Source organism: Tiliqua scincoides, chromosome 2 (assembly GCF_035046505.1).
Source record: "Tiliqua scincoides isolate rTilSci1 chromosome 2, rTilSci1.hap2, whole genome shotgun sequence".
NCBI lineage: Eukaryota > Metazoa > Chordata > Lepidosauria > Squamata > Scincidae > Tiliqua > Tiliqua scincoides.
In genome coordinates, this window is record NC_089822.1 from 37,199,350 (window position 1) to 37,219,299 (window position 19,950).

The window sequence follows — 19,950 nt, forward strand, 5'->3', positions numbered from 1 at the left end:
TAGCATAATGTGGATTTGTTTTTTCTACATAAATAACCAGCTTTTCTTTTTTAACAAAGCTGTGATCTGTAACAAAAACGGGGGTAGTGGTGGAAGAGTGGTTTTACTTATGAGTTCTCATTTAAGCAGCAATCTAGAATAGATTGTACGAGGGTTTCTCAAGCTGGGTCACAACCTTTGTGGGTGGGTTGCAAAGCTGCAACTGACAAGCTAATAGCAAACAAGCAAAATGCATTGAGCCCTATGGAAAGTGAAACTGAGCAATACTGCACATTTGCTCACATGTAGATGACTGTGCTTTGGTCCATTGTAATGGACAGGCTGAGAAGAATCCAATGCCACTATATGGTCGGAATCCGATGAACGCAGCTCCCAAAAAACACCTAAGAAGGAAATCCTTTCCTTCAAGCTGTTGAATGTGTTGAGCTCTATGGAAAGTGAAAACAAGCCACACAGTTGTGCTTACTCACAAGTAAGTAAATGTGCCTTGACTTGTGTGGAAGGTCAGGCAAAGGGGAGTGCAAGGCTACCAGAATGGTCCTTTTCCTATGCACATGGAGCTCAACCAGTGCTCCAGAAGGCAGCTCCCCCATAGTGCAGTAAAAAGAGGCTTGAGCTAGTAAGACTTGAAACTTTTTTAGTCTTGTAAAAGTTGGGGCCTGGTGATGTGGTAATTTTAAAAAGTGGGCTCCAGTGCAAAAAAGTTTTGAACCACTGCTTGATTGGAAAGTGTTGTTGTCTCTTAGACTCTTCACCCCCCACCCAATAGTGAAGCCTCATTTTCTTTCCTTATTGCTCTGGGGTTTTAATGCTGTTTAGAGGGAAGCTTTAAATCTCAGCCCAGCTCAGCCAAAAAGCATGTTGGATTTAAATTTAGTTTGTCCCAAATCACATTGAACTGGTTTAGAGATAAGAACTTAAATTGAACTGGCACGAGGTAGGGCTGGAAAATCTTACTGATGGAAAGGGGGGGTTTTTGCGGGCGGGCAGGCAGGCTAATGAAAGAATTCACTTGGTGGAACAGGGCTTGCTTCCCCATCTCATCTCCCCTTATTTATGTATTTTACTTAAATTGAATAATTAGAAATTATAGCCTGCCTATCTAGGGAAAATGGCACAATTCAGTGTTTGCCATGAGCAACTTCAGTGCTTGTTGCATTTTCAGGAAAGCATTTCCTGCTTGATGAGGTCACTTCTGGTGGGTGCTGGACAGGTTATCCTAAAAAGTGGTTTCAGTGCTGAAAGTTTGTGAACCACTGGATTATTCAGCCACTTGGCAAAAAAGAGCAATAGGTAGAAGGCTGGACTGAAAAGCAGTACCTCGCATTTCTGTTCAAATAGAAGTAGCTAAATCATAGATTATGATCTAAGAATGAGTTCTGTACCACTGTCTCTCAGAAAGCAACAGCAGTAAAAGAGAAAAGAAGACAGACAAGTTGACTATATTGCTGGCTACCATATCCTCCTGCCTCTCAAGTCTGATTATGGCCAGATGAGTCTCAGCACAGCATTAATATGGAAACCTGAGCCTAGTCCAGACAATTCTCAGTAATGCCAAATCCACTGTCTTGTTCAGGAAATTTTGACAGCTGTTTTCAGGGTGGGTCCTGGATTTAAAAGTTTGAGAAGCAGTGCCCCATGGGATACAAGGAAGTTGAGCCAGAGTGAAATGGAACTATCTGGACTCCTCATTTGTCTGCCTTGACCAACACATCTAAACATGTTCTCACCAGCCTTAGCAGTTGATCTCGCAGGACCACTCCTCCCAGTAACCTAATTCAGTTTTTAAAGCCCCTTTTAAAGGAAAGCTTAAACATCTAGGTGCTAATCTGCCATCAGTTGCCTGTCTGCAAGGGAGGCTGGTCCAATCCCCTAACCAAACTCCTTTATTCTTAGATTCATGCAGTTACTGGGGTCTTGCTACATAGCTGGATACTGTTTAAACAAAACAGTACTTGTGAGTAACAGCTCCACATTATACCAAACCTCTTCCCTGAAGCTTCTGGCACTACTCCAGCTACTTTACTACAACTAAGCCTACAAATATATATGAGAAATTATACTGTTGTCTCATTTACCTTACCCCTATTCTCACCCCTTGTCTATTTCTAGACGGTGAGCCCCTTGGGGAAAGGAGTCTGTTGCAAGTTGCATGAACACTGTGCTTATATTTAAAAAATCATTTGGAATCTGCTCCACTCTACTGGCATAGTGAGGGATCCATAGTTAGCAATGTGATCATCTTATCTTAACAGTGGAGAAAAGAAGCTTGTCATGGATGTTGCAAGACATTAATGGCTATGTATGAATGTTTGGATTAATGTGTCCAAAATCATTTGGTAAATTGAATGAAATACCATCACTGATTTTTAAAAAACCTGTTCCTTTAAGTCAGGGGTGTCCAAAGTTTTTGGCAGGAGGGCCACATCATCTCTCTGACATTGTGTGTGTGTGTGGGGATTAATTTACATTTAAAATTTGAATAAATTTACATAAATGAATATATTAGAGATGGAACTTTATATGAATGACTGAAGGTCTTGCAATAGCTCAAGGCCTATAAAAGGCTTGGCACAAAGCAAGGCTGGCCTTTCCTTTGCTGCTGCTGCTGCATCACAGGCGTGAAACTGCAAGCAGTGGCAGGAACCCTCATCCCACAGCTCACGCAAGAGGTCAAACAGTTGCCCTCACGCTAAGAGCAGCTGTGTCGGGCCAGTGCGGGCTCCAACAAATCTCTGGAGGGCCAGAGGCTCATTGGAGACTGGGGTCTCCCTGAGGGCCGCATTGAGAGTCCTCGAGGGCTGCAAGTGGCCCCAGGGCCGGGGTTTGGGCACCCCTGCTTTAAGTTATAGCAAGTGAACAAGATCAAAATACTTGACACTGTGTACCTCCTGAGTTTTACATAAACGAGTTGTAAGACAAATACAGAAAACACTTATCCTAAATTTAACATGTGTATAAATCTGGTTATTTATCATAAATGCTGCTAGTGCTAGTTAAGCACAAGAAGCTACACAGGACACCAAAGCTCATGGGCCCAGAACATCTACTCAGTGTACACACACAATCCCGAAACTGCATGGGGTGACACTAAGATCTTTCTAAAAATTTACCCGGACTGTTGAACCTAATTTGCAAGTTAAGAAGTAGCTATTTGCCTTCTCACAATACCACTTCTAGAAGACAATGCCACATACTATCAGTGTATGGCATACTTAAAGTTCACATTCCAAAGTGTACTTCACGTGTTTTTGAGAAGATTCCAAGTAGCTACTGTGTTCAAGATGTTAAACTATAGCTATGTTCATATCTTGTTTTGGGCATGAAGGTGACATCCAAGGCAAGATTGTTATTCATTTAGAATCAAAATCAGTGGTAATCTTCCAAAACACTGCCCACTATAGCTATGCCATTTAAGTAGAATCACTTAGTCTAGTCACTTTGTAAAGTTATTTATTACATTAACAATATATGTAAAGGAGGGTGCTGTGCAACACATTCAAGCTCTAAACTTCATAGTGTCAAATTCCAAACTAAGTAGATTCCTGGTCAATCTATGAAATCATCATCTGTCCATTCATCCTAAATAGAGGAAAAAAAGGACAACAGTCATATAGGGCTGACAAAACAGATCTAACCCATACACAATTGTCTACATATTCAAATAGCATATTTGCTTTTGCTGCATAAACATGTTCTTCAGTAAACATCGAAGCACCAAGTCACCAGGAAAAGGAAAGGATTAGTAAACTATTTCTTGCTCTAATTGTTGCTCTAAACAAGATATACAGTTTAGAAACTTATTTTTTAACAGTTCTATACATGTAATTGTTTACAGGTGTGCACCACTTAAAGACAGGGATACATTCTCAGATCTCCACTGTTATACAATTAGGTCGTTAAGTCAATATTCATCCCAATCTAGTGCATTTATTATGTAAACCAGGGGTGCCCAAACCCCGGCCTGGGGGCCACTTGTGGCCCTCGGGCAGCCCCCAGTCTCCAATGAGCCTCTGGCCCTCCAGAGACTTGCTGGAGCCCATGCTGGCGCGATGCAACTGCTCTCAGCATGAGGTTGACTGTTCAACCTTTCACCTGAGCTGTGGGACAAGGGCTCCCTCCACTACTTGCTGTTTCACATCTTGTGATGCAGCAGTTGCAGATAAGGAAAGGCTGGCCTTGCTTTGTGCAAGACCTTTTATAGACCTTGAGCTACTGCAAGATCTTCATTCATTCATATAAGTTCCATCTCTAATAAATTCATTTATGTAAATTTATTCAAATTTTAAATGTAAATTAATCCCCCCCCCCCACACACACACAATGTCAGAGAGATGATGTGGCCCTCCTGCCAAAATGTTTGGACACTCCTGGTGTAAATGGACATTCCCTGCCAGACATTAGCTGATTGCACAGGCTACTGGAGATAGATTGCCTCTTTGCATTAAGAGCCTCTTTGTCGTGCTTTGATCATCATATATATGGTCCATTAAGCAGGACGTGCCTGTACATGCAAACAGAACTATTAACCATTTCAGTCAAGGAATGACTAGAATCCAAAAAATGGAACTTCAATGGACAAAATACATGGAGAAATGCCAGAAGGTAGGTGAAGAGCACATGTTTTGCATGCAGATGATCTCTAGTTCAACGCCTGCAGCTTTCTAAAAGATAAAGTAGCAGGGGCAGGAAAGACCTCCACTTGAGACATTGGAAATTTGCTGCCAGTTGAAGCACACAATTCTGGACTCATCAGTAGAAAGAATCACTGTAAGACTTCCTACTGTAATCACTTCCTATTCTCCAGTGGTGTCATGGCAAGGTCAGTCCTACAAATGGAGAGCTCCTCCTTTCAGGCAGGCAGGTCAGTTGAGGGGCAGGGGCTCCCATATTCCCTGGCCTGTGGAAAAGCCTCAAAAGGCCCCTCTCCACTGTCATACATAGTTCATGATGAGCAGTTCCCCGGAACGGAAGATGTTGTCCATCCACCTCAACACACAGATATCACCTGTTGGCACTGGAAAACATAGGCCTACAGTGAGCAGGGCTCACTGAGGTAAGGATAGAGCCGCTGAGAGATATCTCCTCACCCTTAAGGACGACCCTATTGTCCCCTTTCTTTTTGCAGTGACTTGGGCGAGGGGGGGGTGGCAGATTGATTCTGCCATGGCATCACTGCGAAGGTGAGTTCACAGGTAGGCTGAAACCCTGTTTTCATACAGTAAAACACTTTGTCCTCAGCGCTTGAAATGAGTGAATTAGCAGCATCATTTCACTATTTTGAGTAGTCCATATTTTGCTTTCCTTTCAGTCCTTCAATATTTGACACATCATCTATTGTATGGATGCATGTAATAAATGCAAAAAGTACAAATAAACATCCTACTGAATTTATATTAAACAAGCCACTAATAAAATTTCAGCTTCATTCTCTGAATGAGATAACAAATGAGCTTTAATACTTAAGCACAAAATGAAGCTCATTGAGGCTCTGAATTAAAGGCAGAAACTAAATATGAATGGAGGATTTGCTACACTAAATAGAACCATTCCAGTTCAGTATATTTAGTTGCTTGTCATACAAGAATGTGATGCCACCATTCAAATAAACTTCCTTAAAAATACAAAACATGCCTCAGCTCAATCCTACATGTAATTCTACCAGCCATGATGGAAGCAGAGCCTCCAACAGGATAAAACTAACCCCTGACCCTTTGCCTAATCAGAAGGTCAGGGCTGGTTAAGTAAAACATGTTTGCACTGATCTCTATGGCTCCTGTGAGCCAAAGAAGTCCAACAGGCTGCTATGTAAGCAGTCTGGAAAATGATGCTGCTCCTTATCCTGCAATACGTGACAGTATCGTGTAGATGCTGTGGGGTGGGGGGGGGAAGAGTACTAGTGCAGCAAAGACCACTTTTCAATTTCAGTGTCAATGTTCTGGCTGTTGTGACGTACTTGATTATAAGATTTGGCCAGGAGTAAAAAGGGGAAAAAAGGAGGGCTGCGAAATTATTTAAGTCAAAAATTCCAAACACATTTACTGTCAATTGAAAATGCGCTCCCACTTAACTGGACAGGTATTTTGTTTTTAATTTTTTTTTAGAATTGCTACACTTCTGAAAACCAGCAATGGCAAGCACACTCTTAGAAGAGGCATTCCTTCTTCCAAGAGGATAGTCAAAACATAAAAACGATGCTTTTAAAATTTAGAACTGTTTTAATATGCAAATTAACCAACTAAAATCCCATGTGATTAATGAATTAAAATTTGTTCTTAAGGCGCTAGTCCTAAAAGAAGAGTATAAAAATCTACTAACCTCATCCATTTTGGATCTTTTTGTAATGCATCCGTCATCTTCATAACCCTTCCTCTTCTTTCTAATACCCATAACACAAAATAGTTAGACATAATCTTAGCACCCAATTGTTTGACTCCATTCTATATTTAGTACTGTTGGCACAGAATTCAATTAAGTAACAAGAGTTTCACTGGCATTTGGAGTGAATGGACTTTTCAACCACAACACCAGAGGCCATTTATAGCTATTGATAAATACACTGTTTATACAGGAGGCTTTTCGGGTGCACACAACACTTGTCCTGTTTCAGAGTAAAGTTACTGACTAGGAGCAGACTCTGACTTCAAGCCTCTGATGAATTAGTACAGTGGTTCCTACACAATTAGCACTGGGACCCACTTTTTAGAATGAGAATCTGTCAGGACCCACCAGAAGTGATGTCATGACCAGATGTGACATCAAGCAGGAACATTTTTAACAATCCTAGGCTGCAATCCTACCCACACTTACCCAGGAGTAAGTCCCATTTACTGTCATTGTTAAAAGAATATACATAGTAACTTGTTACACGTACAGGCGTATAACATTTCCCCAAATGCAGTCACATCCCATGGTAGCATCAAGTCTCATCTATTAGAAATAAAATATTGAAATGAATAGGGACCTACCTGAAATTGGCTCATGACCTACCTAGTGGGTCCTGACCCACATTTTGAGAAACACTGAATTAGTAAAAGACCAGACCATAATACTTTGCACAGCATTTCCAAGAGACTATTTGAAAGGCTACTGAGATATTCATAGGTTCTCATACACCAGCCACAAATTATATTATGCAAGTGACTAGACAGTTTTCATGCAACTTGAAATATATACTTACACATTTGTATTAAGTGCAAGTTCTGAGCTGTGACATTTCTCTAACTTTTGCTTTAGAACAGCAATGGCTTCTGGGTGTGGTGGCTCATATTTCTTCACCAGATTCTTCATACCTATATTGGAGCATAATATAATAATGTTAATTTTAATTCCAACCTCTAAACCCCTATGGGAAATGTTAGTTACCAAAGATACAGCAGATTCAAGAAGAGAACTTGAGTAATACAGGTACCCTAGTCTCAGACCCAACCTCAAACTCAAGCCCTTTCAGTGGATTACATATGACATAGCATTTAAATTCCAGTTTTGAGTCTGCAGACCTGACCCAAAGTTTGGGAAGTTTATGATACACCAGACTGAATGCTCATCCGAATCAGACCCAATCTGAAGAATGGAAAACAACTTCAAGAGGCAGTTGTTATTTTTTTAAAATGAATTAAGGAGGCTGAAAGCAGAGTAATGCCTTATCTAGAGTTATCACACAGAGAATTAGACTTGCAAAGATGGCAGTGCCTCTCTTAACATAGCTCTGCAACCTTATCAGCAAAATGATCTGCTCATAATGCACAACATGCTGCTGTCAGAGTAACAGTGAGAAGAGACAATTCTGGCCTAGCAAAGAGAGCCCTTCCCTTAAGTCAGTTGCAAGCATGGGGTGGGCAAACATGCTCCATCATTGTCTTTCACTTTATCCATCAAAAATCTACACACTACAGCATGTAGACCACAGAACAGTGCAGATATTTAGAAAGCTTTCTATCAGATTAAAAGTCAGTCACTGTGTCAAAGTAAGTGTTAAGGCAAATGAAAAAGCTCCACATTTCTTTCAAATGCTTCCATAGTCTTGGTTTACACTTGCCACATAAGACTCTTACCCCTTTGACAGAAGCCAAAATTACATGCGTAAAACTCTTAGCTGTCATCTTACATCAGAGGATTTATTCTCCGTTGTGTCAAGACATAGTGTAAGCACAAAGTGAAAAACTACACTGAATTGGTAGTTCATGTTAGGATTTTAGATTTCTTTGAGGTTAATGGATAATGGAGAGTTAGCAGCACTGTCCCAGGGAAACTGTCAGAAATTCAGGCACATTTGACATATCAAGCCTTCAAAATATAAACCACTGAAATGATCAGAAGTCATTCTCTTCATAGGTTCAGATAATGCTGACCTGAAAACAGGGTAGAGTGTCATAAGTGTTTGTGCACATTTTTGCTCCTTCTAGAGAATGCCCACACATACACCATTTAGGGTGATTCCCTAGGGCAGGGGTGTCCAAACATTTTGGCATGAGGGCCACATCATCTCTGACACTGTGTTGGGGCAGGGGAAAAAAAGAATTTACATTTAATTTGAATAAATTTACATAAATGAATTTATTAGAGATGGAATTTATATGAATGAATGAAGGTCTTGCAGTAGCTCAAGGCCTATAAAAGGTCTTGCACAAAGCAAGGCCAGTCTTTCCTTCTCTGCCACTGCTACATCACAGATGTGAAATAGCAAGTAGTGCAGGGAGCCCTTGTCCCACAGGTCAGATGAGAAGTCATACAGTTGTCCTCATGCTGAGAGCAGTTGCATCGGGCTAGCATGGGCTCCAGCAAGTTTCTGGAGGACCAGAGGTTCATTGGAGACTGAGGGCTCCCCAAGGCCCTGATTAGGAGCCCCTGATGGCCACAAGTGGCCCCTGGGCCAGGGTTTGGGCATCCCTGCCCTAGGATAAAAGGCCATTTGCAAGAGAGTCAATGTTCTCTCACCCCAATCCAATCACATGGACTTAACCAACCTGGGTAGAATACAGATGGGGATGAATGGCCCCTGAAACCGATGATACTTAATTATAAGCATCTAGAGCTGAACTGGGGCAAAGCCATGCTATACAGAACTGGCAGGCAATGAAACTGCTGACCTAAAGACAGAATTGGTACAGTTATCTGGGCAACAGGGATGCATTCCCCCTCTAACTCATAGCAATGACAATGAGAGGCTTGGTTTGCCCTCAGTGAAATAACACAGCCAAATCCAATTGGTTGCATGGTGCTGTGAAGGAGCCTCATGAGAGTTCAGCATGCTAGTGACAGGTATTCACACAAAATGAAAACATTCAGCAAAATGCTTGCTGCATCTTTTTGCAGACTGTCATACCTTGAGGCAGTTTCAGTTTTTTCTCCAATGGAAAAACTAGTGGTCTACAGGTTGATGATGAGATTGAATGAAGAACCACAAGTGCGTATGAACCTTTCTTGAGTTAGACAACTACTGACCTGAACCACCTGGATTCCCCACTTGGCCCCACCACTCTGCTCTTTTTGTGTTGTATACTGAATGGGATTTTCATGGGAGGGGAGAGGTCCATGGATGGCTCTTGCTGACAAGGGATGAACTTGTCAGTTCCTTCTCACCATCTCTTAAATTTCCATAAATTGGAAGCACACAGTACAAACCATCTCAACACAAAAATTCTTATTTTTCAGACTAAGAGAGCGTAAAAATATTCCAGTTGTGATATCGTTGCACTAAGACATCCTGCTGCACTCTTGTCATGTTATGCCTATATAGAGAAATGGGGGAAGAAGAGACAGGACACCCACTCAGGATTCTTTTATCATCAGCTTGGTACATGTTTGCTTCAACATACGTCCTACTGATCGTTTAGAAACATCAAGTACCGCAGCTGTGGAAAAAACCTGCAGTCTTTCAAATGGCTATCAAGTCTTCTTTTTTTTTTTAAGTCTCTTCCCTTTTGTAATATGCAGCATACTTTAAAATAAATCAGTATACACAACCTCCTCAACACCTTTACTTACATTTCATTCCATCCAGTAACTGGGAGAGGGAAGCTTTGTTCTCTTTCAACATTAGACTTTCTGACAAGTAACTGTCAAAAGATTGTGAAAATGAGATCCCAATACCACTGTTTGGATGCAAAGAGAAGCGAACAGCAGCTATGAAGAACATTTAAATTAACATACAATCCATAAAGGGAATCATGTTTTAGCTAATGTTTCACAGTAGGCGATGGAAAGGATTTTTTCCCCAGCAGCATCTTAAAAGGTTTCACACTCTCTAAAAAAGTAACCTTACAAGATAAAAACCAATTGTCAAAAAATGTGAAGGTTAAGCTAATAATGACTGAACTCTCTGATACTTCTTACTTTAAAAAAATGTTTACCCCTCGGGGAATCAAGCATAACCTTCCCAAAGCAGAACAATGACATTTACATACAATCATTATCTGAAACATTAACTCCTTTTGACACTGTAAAGCAGAGATTAAAAAGTCTGCAAAACAATCTTTTACAGATGGCTAAGATATGATAAAATGAAGGAACAGACATTTTAGTATTTGCAAGAGTCCCTACACCCAGTTATTCCTAAATACTACTAATTGTATCATATATGTTCAGAATATTATCTACCTTTCCATACTAATTCCTGTCCTAGATGCACTAGACAAGATGGCTGTGAGAGCTATTTGAGAAGGTGTGTATAGAAGACAGGCATCAGTCAAAGCTACCCGATTAAGAAAGTCGTCTGCTGTTTTCCTCAGTATCTCGGGATTCTCAAGCGATGGATAACGAGTCTAGAAAATAAACATCCAGATGTTAGTGTTTTAGCTTCATATGCTGGAATGTCTTCCATAATTCCTGTATTCAGAAAAACATTCATATGAATATTGTATTTTTGTTTAGAAAAGCAAGCCAAATGCCATCTTATTTTCATGGAGACAGATCAATCAAATAAAGATGATTTGTCTACAACCCAATTCACACTGGTATTGTAGTTTTATGAACTGATGTGAAATAGGTGCACAAAAGCTACTGAACTGAAACCACCAACCACAGATGTTTTTCCTCCCTATACAGCATTTATTACAGCAGTAAATCAAAAGATATGAAACTCAATCTTATGCCAAGCAGCAGTTCTCAAACTGTGTGTCTGTGGCAATTTTTGGTGGTTTACAAAACTGACAGGGTGGATTAGACTATGTGCATCAGGTTAAACAACCTGATATTTGGGGAGGACACTGCTGCCCAATCACCATTACAGACTGCCAATCTCAAGCCAATCACAGAAGTTTGACAGATAAAGCAAAACTCTTTTTAGGTGGGTTCCAATGCTAAAAATTTTGGGAACCATAAGTTTAAAGCATGGTAAGTACATTCACCTGACTGTCTGCTACATACAAAGCTTAGGACCATCAACTTGAGGGTCAGAGTTTCTACAACACACATCTGCAACAGCTTCGTTCCTTCCTTCATACCATCCACCACCTTTCCTTCATTCATCCTCTTCACAAATAAAGATAGTGCTGGAAATAGGGTTTTGTGAAATCGGTATGTCCATTTGGGCAATTGCTTAATTGTTCAAAATAATTAAGCAAGCCCCAAAAAGTGCTTTGTCACTTGCCATCACCTGGCAACTTTTACTGTATACTGAACACTATTAAGTCAAAAAGTAGATCTAAAAGCTTATAAAATTCAAGCAAATTTTAGATAGTAACACTAACTCACTAGAGCAGCCTTCTAGTATCATAGTATGATATTTGACCACCACCACCACCCCCCCAAATTAGCCCAGAAACTGGTATTTTATCATGGTATAATCTTGTCTACATCATTCTTATTTCCACACTTTTACCACAGTGTTTGCAACTTATGGTGCATTTTTAAAATAAAAATATAAATTACCTTCATGTCAATTAAGAAGCCTTCAAATGGTCTATACGGGTTATGCACTACAAGGTGGAAGTTCAGTTGCTGAATAAGTAGCAATTCATATTCTAGGATCTGTTCCAGAGCCTTTTCCTGTCCTAGTGGGCTTTCGCGAAGGTTACCAACAAACTGTGCACTGGACACATTGAATTCATCTACTTTACATGCCAAAAATGCACATGTTAACCTTAAAAACAAAATAAAAAGACATAATTGGTTCTGTAGAAGGCAGCTTGTACAAGAATACACACTTTTTTTTTAAAGACCAGAAGCATTCCAAATACACTAACCTAAATCTTAAATGGAAAGAGAGGAAAAACTTGCCCTTCTAATTCAAAGCTCAGTCCTGAAACTTTAGGTTCCGGTAGCTTTCAAAACACACAAATTATGACAGCATCAGCAAACATTTAAAGTCCAAAGAACATCAGTTACTCACATAATTATGCGAGGATGATATTCCATCACTGAGTTATTGAGGTAAAAACGTTTGAAGTACATACAGGCAGTTCCCTGAAAGGAAACTAAAGTCAGAAAGTTCATTTCTGAATGATAGCAAAGCAAACATATGCCATAGGCATCCAGAGTGTATAAAAGTACAGCAAAAGCAGGACATTTGGGTAATTCTATGGAGAACTAAGTAATGTCTAGCCTAACCATAGATGTGCATACTCAGAAGTCATTCCCATTAGATTGGATCCAAACTTTGTCTTCTGTGAGTGGGGGCTTTCACTTGCACAGGCGAGGGAGAAGGATGCAATTTTTGAAGATTCCCCCATTCCTTCTCCAGCCCCGTGTCACAAGCTACCTTGTTCCATGGGTCCCCAAGCTCCCTGGTGCAGATTTTCAGGGATGGAATGCAAAACAGTCAAAAGTCATGCCCCTCTTGCACAAGCAGGAGACTGCATTCATGCAAGACAGGGTTTAGATTCAACCCACCAAGTTCAATGCAGCTTACTCCCAAGTAAGGGCTGCAGCGACAACAGAAATAGTTGCACGAGGGCCATGCAATTGGAGCATGTAACTCCAATTTTACTGTCTTTGTTCAACCAATGTGGACCTATTCCATACCAAGTCACCTGTCTCATGTGTTTTATAGGAAGATACCTGGGCAATACTCCTTCCATTGATGGAGGAAGCTTCTGACGGCAGAAGCACTAGTCAGGTGCCACCCAAAGGGTATTTTTTTAGGGGGAAGAGTGCCATAGATATCATGTCAAAAGTATTTTGATGGTCTTTGATATTAATACTTGTGATATGTGAAAGATGTCTGAACAAACATTTACCCATAGGCATTTATATTTTGATAAAATGATTTTAGTTGTTAATTACATATTTGTAAAGCAAATTTCTGGTGGGGTGTGTGTTTATTTTACCTGTATGTCAGCCATGCTACCTGCCCTCAAATCCTTTCCCCCTTCTCTTATCTGCATACATGTAGGGACAGGCAAGTAAAGGGAACTCCACAAATACTCAGAGTTTTCTTTATAATTACATAACAAATTCCAGGACTTTGTCCCAAAGAGTCTGGGCATAAATTAAGCCCAGAGAGAGATGCAAGCTGTGTGTAGAACAAGGGATATAAATTGTAAAACAAACTTTTTTGCTGAAGATGGTCTAGAAGGGAGGAGAAGGGTAATAATGGAGTGGATTTTGTTGAAGGGGAAAATGGAGTGGATTCTTCTGGTATAAGCAATGTAATGTGTTTAAACTGCACAGAACACCAGTAAAGAAAAAATAAAATAAAAGATGAGAAGTTGTGCAGCTCAGACTTTGAGGGGGCAAGGCCTACTGCCCTGGAACTCTTGTCCTTGCCCATGTGTTGCATCTGGCAGCTGCCACTCATTTTTGAAAGAGGCACTCCAAACATGCTCAAAAATACTCTTATCCTGTGTGGTGAAATCAGGAAAAGATAATGATCAGCTAGTGAAACTGAAATTCTTAAATTTCACACCTAAAGGATTCTGTACGTGTCTCAAATGGCAGAGCAAAGTTAGAAAAGAGTAGGGGTAAACATTGCTGTGCTTTAATAATTTTCTAACAGGAACAGAAAAATGCCCAACTATTGCTCTCCCCAACACAGAAGCAAGAGATATAAGCAACTCACCACTACAGATTTGGGCATTGCTGGCTTGAATACAGAGCAGAAATCCAACAACCGTTTTTCATAATATTTACAAATTGTCAATTCTTCAAATGGCTCAAGAAGAAATGAGTCTGTCTGCTTAACCTTTTAGAAGAAGAGATATTACAACTGTCATCAAAACCACTCACTATGCACAGATTAGAATTCCAAAGTGAAGCCATTTAAAATATTCATGTAGAAACAGGATCTGTGAACACACAAACAGATTTAAGGAGCCCTTGGATAAAACATACAGTATTCAGCTATCAAAGTAGGCAAAGCACCACACAAAAAGAACACTATAATGAATATTTAAAATAATTTGTTTCACATCCTGTTTCTTATATATCTATGTAAAAGAGTTTCTTTTTAATTACTGGCAACAAAGAAGCTCACAAATCAATACAAATATACAAGAAATGTACCAAGAGAAGTAACTTCTTCTCAATAGGTGGAGGTGTTTGTTTCCTGTAAGCAAGATAGTATTACAGCCGAAATGCTGCTGAACACAATGGGCTTACTTCCAAGTAAAATAAATAACACTGTTTTCAAATACCTCCATCAATTGGCAATCTTAGCTTTTGACCTTGGAAGAACATTATCCCTCAATACTGGAAAAAAAACTGCTCCTGTGATTGTTTTCCATACAACATTGGTTTTTGCATCATAGGTCAAAACCTACAACTTGTCACACACTTGTAGATCAGTTGTAATCAAAAGTGATTACACCAGTGGCATGACTACTGTTTCTATGTGCAAAAGGGGGCACTTTTTAAAAAGTGGTGCTCCTCTAGTACAACTGTCCCTCTTCACCTCAGCACAATGTCTTTCTAGTGGCTGGTGTTTCCTCTGCATCTTTTTAGATTGTTAGCCCTTTGGGGAGATGCTAGAGGAGCCACTAGCTTAGCTTGCTAGAGGAGCCACTTGGTTGAAAAGTAGTGTATAAACATTCTTTAACAAAAATAATAAAAAGGAGGGGGAGAGAAGGGGGAAGCAGACAGGGTGATCTTCAAACAAAGGTGTCTTCAAAAACGCAAGACAAACAAAGCAGACAAAGGTGTCTTCAAAAATGCAAGATGAGCCAGGCTGCAACAAACCAAGGTCCACCATGGTCAGCATCCTACTTTGGATGGGACACATCTGCAGGGCTACAGCTGATGCAGAAGGATGTTTTGGTGCACATGGGACACTTGCCATTCTAGTGTGAGCCTAAATATGATGATGCTAATTTGCCAATTTTCTGCAGTGATTTTTTTATATATTTAAAAGATTTTAGGGAGACTTGGGAGTAGGTTGGTTTCCTATATTACTATATCTAGCTGCTGTAGACCTGGGCTCTGCACTGGGAAGCCCAGCAGACCAGAGCTCCAGAGACTATTTAAAAAGAGAAAGGAGTGTGTATAGTGTTCCATTATACTGTATCTAGCTGATGATGCCATGGAGGCAGGTAGACCTGGGCTCTGCAATGGGAAGCATGGTGGACCTGGGCCCCAAAGACTATTCAAGCTGTCACACTCTCCCACACCCCGTACTGCACGCTGTATTGCATGCCCACCTCATCACCCCCTGCTCTTTCACCCCTCCCCGATCAGCCCCTGCTCTTTTACCCTTCCCCCATTACCGCTCCTTCTCCACCCCTCCCCCCTGATCACCCCCCTGCTTTCTCGCCCCTCCCCCAAAGAAACGGAAGCCCCGATAAGCTTCCCCTCAGAGGCCCTGGGGGCCCTCGCAGCCGCCCCCAGCACCGCCCCGCAGGCCTCGGGCGGCCCGGGCGTCCGCATTGTCGCGAGCCCGCCGCACCTTCCCGTCGGCCACCGCTTTGCAGCGACACTTGCGATTGGCGTCGGCGCGGCGCCTGCTCAGCTCCTCCTCGGTGCGGAAGGTCCAGTGCCGCCTCTGCGTGCTGCTGTGGAACATGCCGGCGCCGCGGGCACCCCGGAGCAGCGGCCGGCCCTCCGACGCCACCCCCGCGCAGCGACAAGCGCCGCTCAGGAACTCTCCGGCATGCGCCTGCGCGGCATCGTCTCCGGCGGCCGGAGGCGCCCCGCCTCCCAAGAGGCACAAGAGCGCCGCAATCACTTCCGGCTAGGGAACGCAGCACCGCGCGCGGAACTGACACGCGGCCGCGCCTGCGCCGTGAAGCCTTTGCAGAGGTGCAGGGAAAGCCTTTCGGCAGGGACGTCACTCATCACTCTTCCGCCCGTCTCACGGAAGGCGTCTGGGCGCGCGGAGCAGCGGCAGGCCTGCTCTCTGCAGAGCGTTCTCCAGTCACTCAGGAGCGGCCCGCAGGCTTCAGTCTCCACAAGCGGGGCCGCATCGCGCATGTCTGGGGTGGCCGGATGCAGGGGGTCAAGAGCTTTTCCCTGGCTGAAGGCGCAGGCACTCTGGCTCGCAGGCGCAGTCCTGCTCTGTTCAGACCTCCCCATCCCATCAGCTAGTTAGTTGAGCACAATCCCAGCCAGGTCTACTCAGAAGTAAGTCCCACTTTGTTCAACGGGCTTACTCTCAGGCAAGTGTGGGCAGCATTGCAGCCTTAGGGCCCAGTCCTATCCAATGTTCCGGTGCTGGTGCAGTCGTGCCACTGGGGTGTGCTCTGCATCCTGTGCTGGAGGGACAGTCACTGGGGCCTCCTCAAGGCATGGGAACGCTTGTTCCCTTCTCATGGGGTTGCATTGCAGCTACACCAGAGCTGGGAAGTTGGATAGGGCTGGCCTCTTACAGCCCAAGCCTATCCACACTTTCCTGGGAGTAAGTCCCATTGACTCTAATGGGTTTTCTGAGTAGACATGCTGAGTAGATTGGGCTCTTAGGGCACAATCCTAACAGGGTCTACTCAGAAGTAAGTCCTATTTTGTTCAACAGGGCTTACTCTCAGGAAAGTGTGGTTAGGATTGCAGCCACTGGCTGGCTGTATAGTCACTCTGTCACTTTGTATAGTCACTTTGCATCTGGTCACCCTAGATATATGTGATATAATCCCACTTGTGGAGACTAAAATATGTAGGTAATTAATACTTCAGCCTTTGTATAGAAGGGGGAATTTTGGCAGGTGCAGCTCAGCAGGGGAGTGTTTAAAAAGCTGCACGTGCTCAAATTCCCTCTTCTATACAGTGGTTAAAGGCATCTGCCTGCCAGACTATCTGTCTGTCTGGCTGTCAGACTGTCTCTCAGGCTGTCAAGACAGCCTATCCACCCAGGCACAGGCATGCTGTCCCTCCCTTTGTATCTGGTAGCCCTAGTTCAACATGCAACCTGAAGTGTTTCTCCAGTGGCACAGAGACTGTGACTCCTTGAGCTTGATGGGGGGGTGTAATAAGCACACTGGGAATTGTAGTTCAATGACACAGACCTATTAGCGTTGCCATCGCCCCTCCCCCAGAAACCCTTACAGACAGCGCCTGAACCTCCTCCAGCAATTGCAACGCCGCTGCCTTGGCCGTGCTGTGTACGGGCGGGCAGTGGCTTGTTCTGTCACATCCTATAGTATAGATGAGGTCTGTGCAGCACATCATGCATTTGCAGGAGAAGGCGGAGCGGAAGCCAGTTCGATTTGAAGCAGAAGTGCCCCTGAAAGTGTGCAGAGGTGCGCGAGCGACTCTAGGGATGCAGGCAACCCGAGGCACATTTGTTTCGGAGGAAGCCTATTGGAGTCAGTGGGGCTTGCTTCTGAGAAAGCAAGAAGCTGGGCTTCCAGAGGGCAAGCGGTGTAAGGACACAATCCAATGCATGTAGTCAATGGGGCTTACTCCCAGTGAAGTGCGCCTGCAATTCTAGCCAAACTTACAAGGGAGGATGCTGCATTGACTGGAATGGGACTTATTTCTGAGCAGGCATGCGTGTCTACTCAGAAGTAAGCCCCATTACAGTCAATTGAGCTTACTTCCTGGAAAGTGTAGATAGGATTGCAGCTTAAATCTCTTGCAGGCAGAAAACAACGAAGAAGCTTGTAAACAAAAAAATAACAGTGCAGAATAGGCCGGGACATACTAAAGAAAGGGGAACAACAACACAACAGAGTCTGGTGGTACCTTAAAGCCTGTATTTCAGCCTACGAGGCAGTAGCCTTTTGCTACCGCCTCTGAATGTGAAGGCGCTGGAGAGGGAGGATCCGGAGAACATCCCCAGCTATGATCCCCAATAGAATCCCTTCCTCCTCCTTCCCCGGCAAGGCGCGCCTGGAGAGTCTCTCGCAGTTCTCACGGTGCGCGCAAGCCTCGTCTCCAGCATCGCCCGGGTGGTTCCCCTTTGTGAAGGCGGCAGGAGTGCTGCAGATCCTGCCTGCTCTCAGTCGCAGTCCTGGATTCAGTGCATTCCCTTTGCCTTGCACACACCGAGAACGCATTGCCCAGAAGCCTTCTGTCCTCATGGTCAGGTTGGAAGGAGGAGGAGGGATGGCACTGTGCTCATAGCTGTACTTACAGTGGACAGATATTATTTTTAAGAGCCATTTTTACCCTGCCTTTCTGCCTCTGGGGGGACCCTCAGGGTGGCTTACTACAAAATACACTGTCATTAATCAAGCATCAGAGAGAACATACACATAATCAAGCATCAGAGAGAACACACACAGAAGAATGCAATTTCTTACCTTGCTCCTTCCCATACAATCCTTTTTTTGACAAAACATGAAATATGGGGTCATGTTGGGAGTTGCCAGGGTGTCTCACACTTCCTATTGTATGTAAAGGGTCTGTAAGGAAGGAGCCAGGTGAGTGGATAGGGATTTATTTATTTAGCATATGGCATGGACTTATATATCAGTTAGACTAGATCAAATGTCAATGTCCAGTTCATGCAGCCATTCAAGGACAGAGTTACCTTCATGGAAAAAGTCAGACCATGGGCCAGTATATGCCCTCAGTTTGCAGCCAGACACAATGTGGTACATGGGAGAACCCGCAGTCACACTGAGGGGTAGATACTGGCCCCCATTTAAATACTGAGCCATGACTCAGTGGATAGGGAAAAGGATTATTACTGCCTGCATGGCTGTTTTGTTGGGGGAGGGGGGTACAGGCAGCAATGATTCATTCCCTACCCACCCACCTTCCTCACACAGTTGTTTTAAACAAATCAGGAAGTACACTTCCTGGGAGTAGGAAAGCACATTATCTACTTCCTGCTCACATTTAGCAAGTGGGAATGCAATGCAACTCCATTCATGGTGGGCTGGGAATAGATAGCAGGAGACTCGGGATGAAGGGTACCCTGAATCTGTCACTCCCCGAATAACTTGCTGCTCAATGCAAGCTGCATTGTCCACTTCATGAATGGGCTGGCCCTGAACTGGAGGGCCAAACATGAAATAGGCCTCAACATGAAAGGAATTCCATAGGCTGGGGAGTGCAACTGAAAAAGTCCTGTCACATGGAGAAGAAGAAACATGGAGTACGGCAAACTGGGTGCACAAATTCATGTGGGGAAAGACAATCCCTCAAATACTTTGCCTCCAGCCATTAAGGGCTTTAAAGATTATAACCAACATCTTGAACTGAGCTCAGGAACACTAGGGCCACCAATAGGAATGGTACAAAATGGGAACCATATGCTCTCAAGCACAGGCCTCAACTAGAACCCGTATATATGTGTTCTATACTAGCCACAGCTTCCAAATGCTCTTCACAGGTTGCCTCACACAAAGTGTGTTATAGCAGTTCAGTTTAGCTGTGTAACTAGGATATGTGTTACACTGGTCAGGTTTGTATTCCTTAGAAATGGATACAGTTGGCACAGCAACCAAACATTTGCAAAGCAATCTCTGACAATGGCCACCACCAAGTCTTCCAGGAGTAAGGCCAGATTCAATTCACCAAACTGTGAACCTGATAGTTCAGAAGTACTTCCTGTATAGAAAAGTCTGTACATTCAGATCTGAGCTTGCTCTCCTATTGTTTATCATCCATCTCTGACTTAGGGCATAATTGTAACCAGGT

General features: G+C 43.1%; 1 protein-coding gene across 1 annotated transcript; it reads right to left on the reverse strand.

The window, feature by feature from the left end:
- Nucleotides 1–3,436: 3,436 nt before the first annotated feature.
- On the reverse strand, nucleotides 3,437–16,117 carry CCNH (cyclin H). Its single transcript, XM_066618093.1, has 9 exons — nucleotides 15,818–16,117; nucleotides 14,000–14,122; nucleotides 12,332–12,405; nucleotides 11,872–12,082; nucleotides 10,600–10,763; nucleotides 9,988–10,058; nucleotides 7,181–7,292; nucleotides 6,319–6,379; nucleotides 3,437–3,582 (listed from the first exon to the last, which is right to left on the reverse strand). Exons 1-9 carry the CDS (start codon nucleotides 15,932–15,934, stop codon nucleotides 3,550–3,552), a joined length of 966 nt encoding a protein of 321 aa, XP_066474190.1. The 5' UTR covers nucleotides 15,935–16,117; the 3' UTR covers nucleotides 3,437–3,549.
- Nucleotides 16,118–19,950: the final 3,833 nt, after the last annotated feature.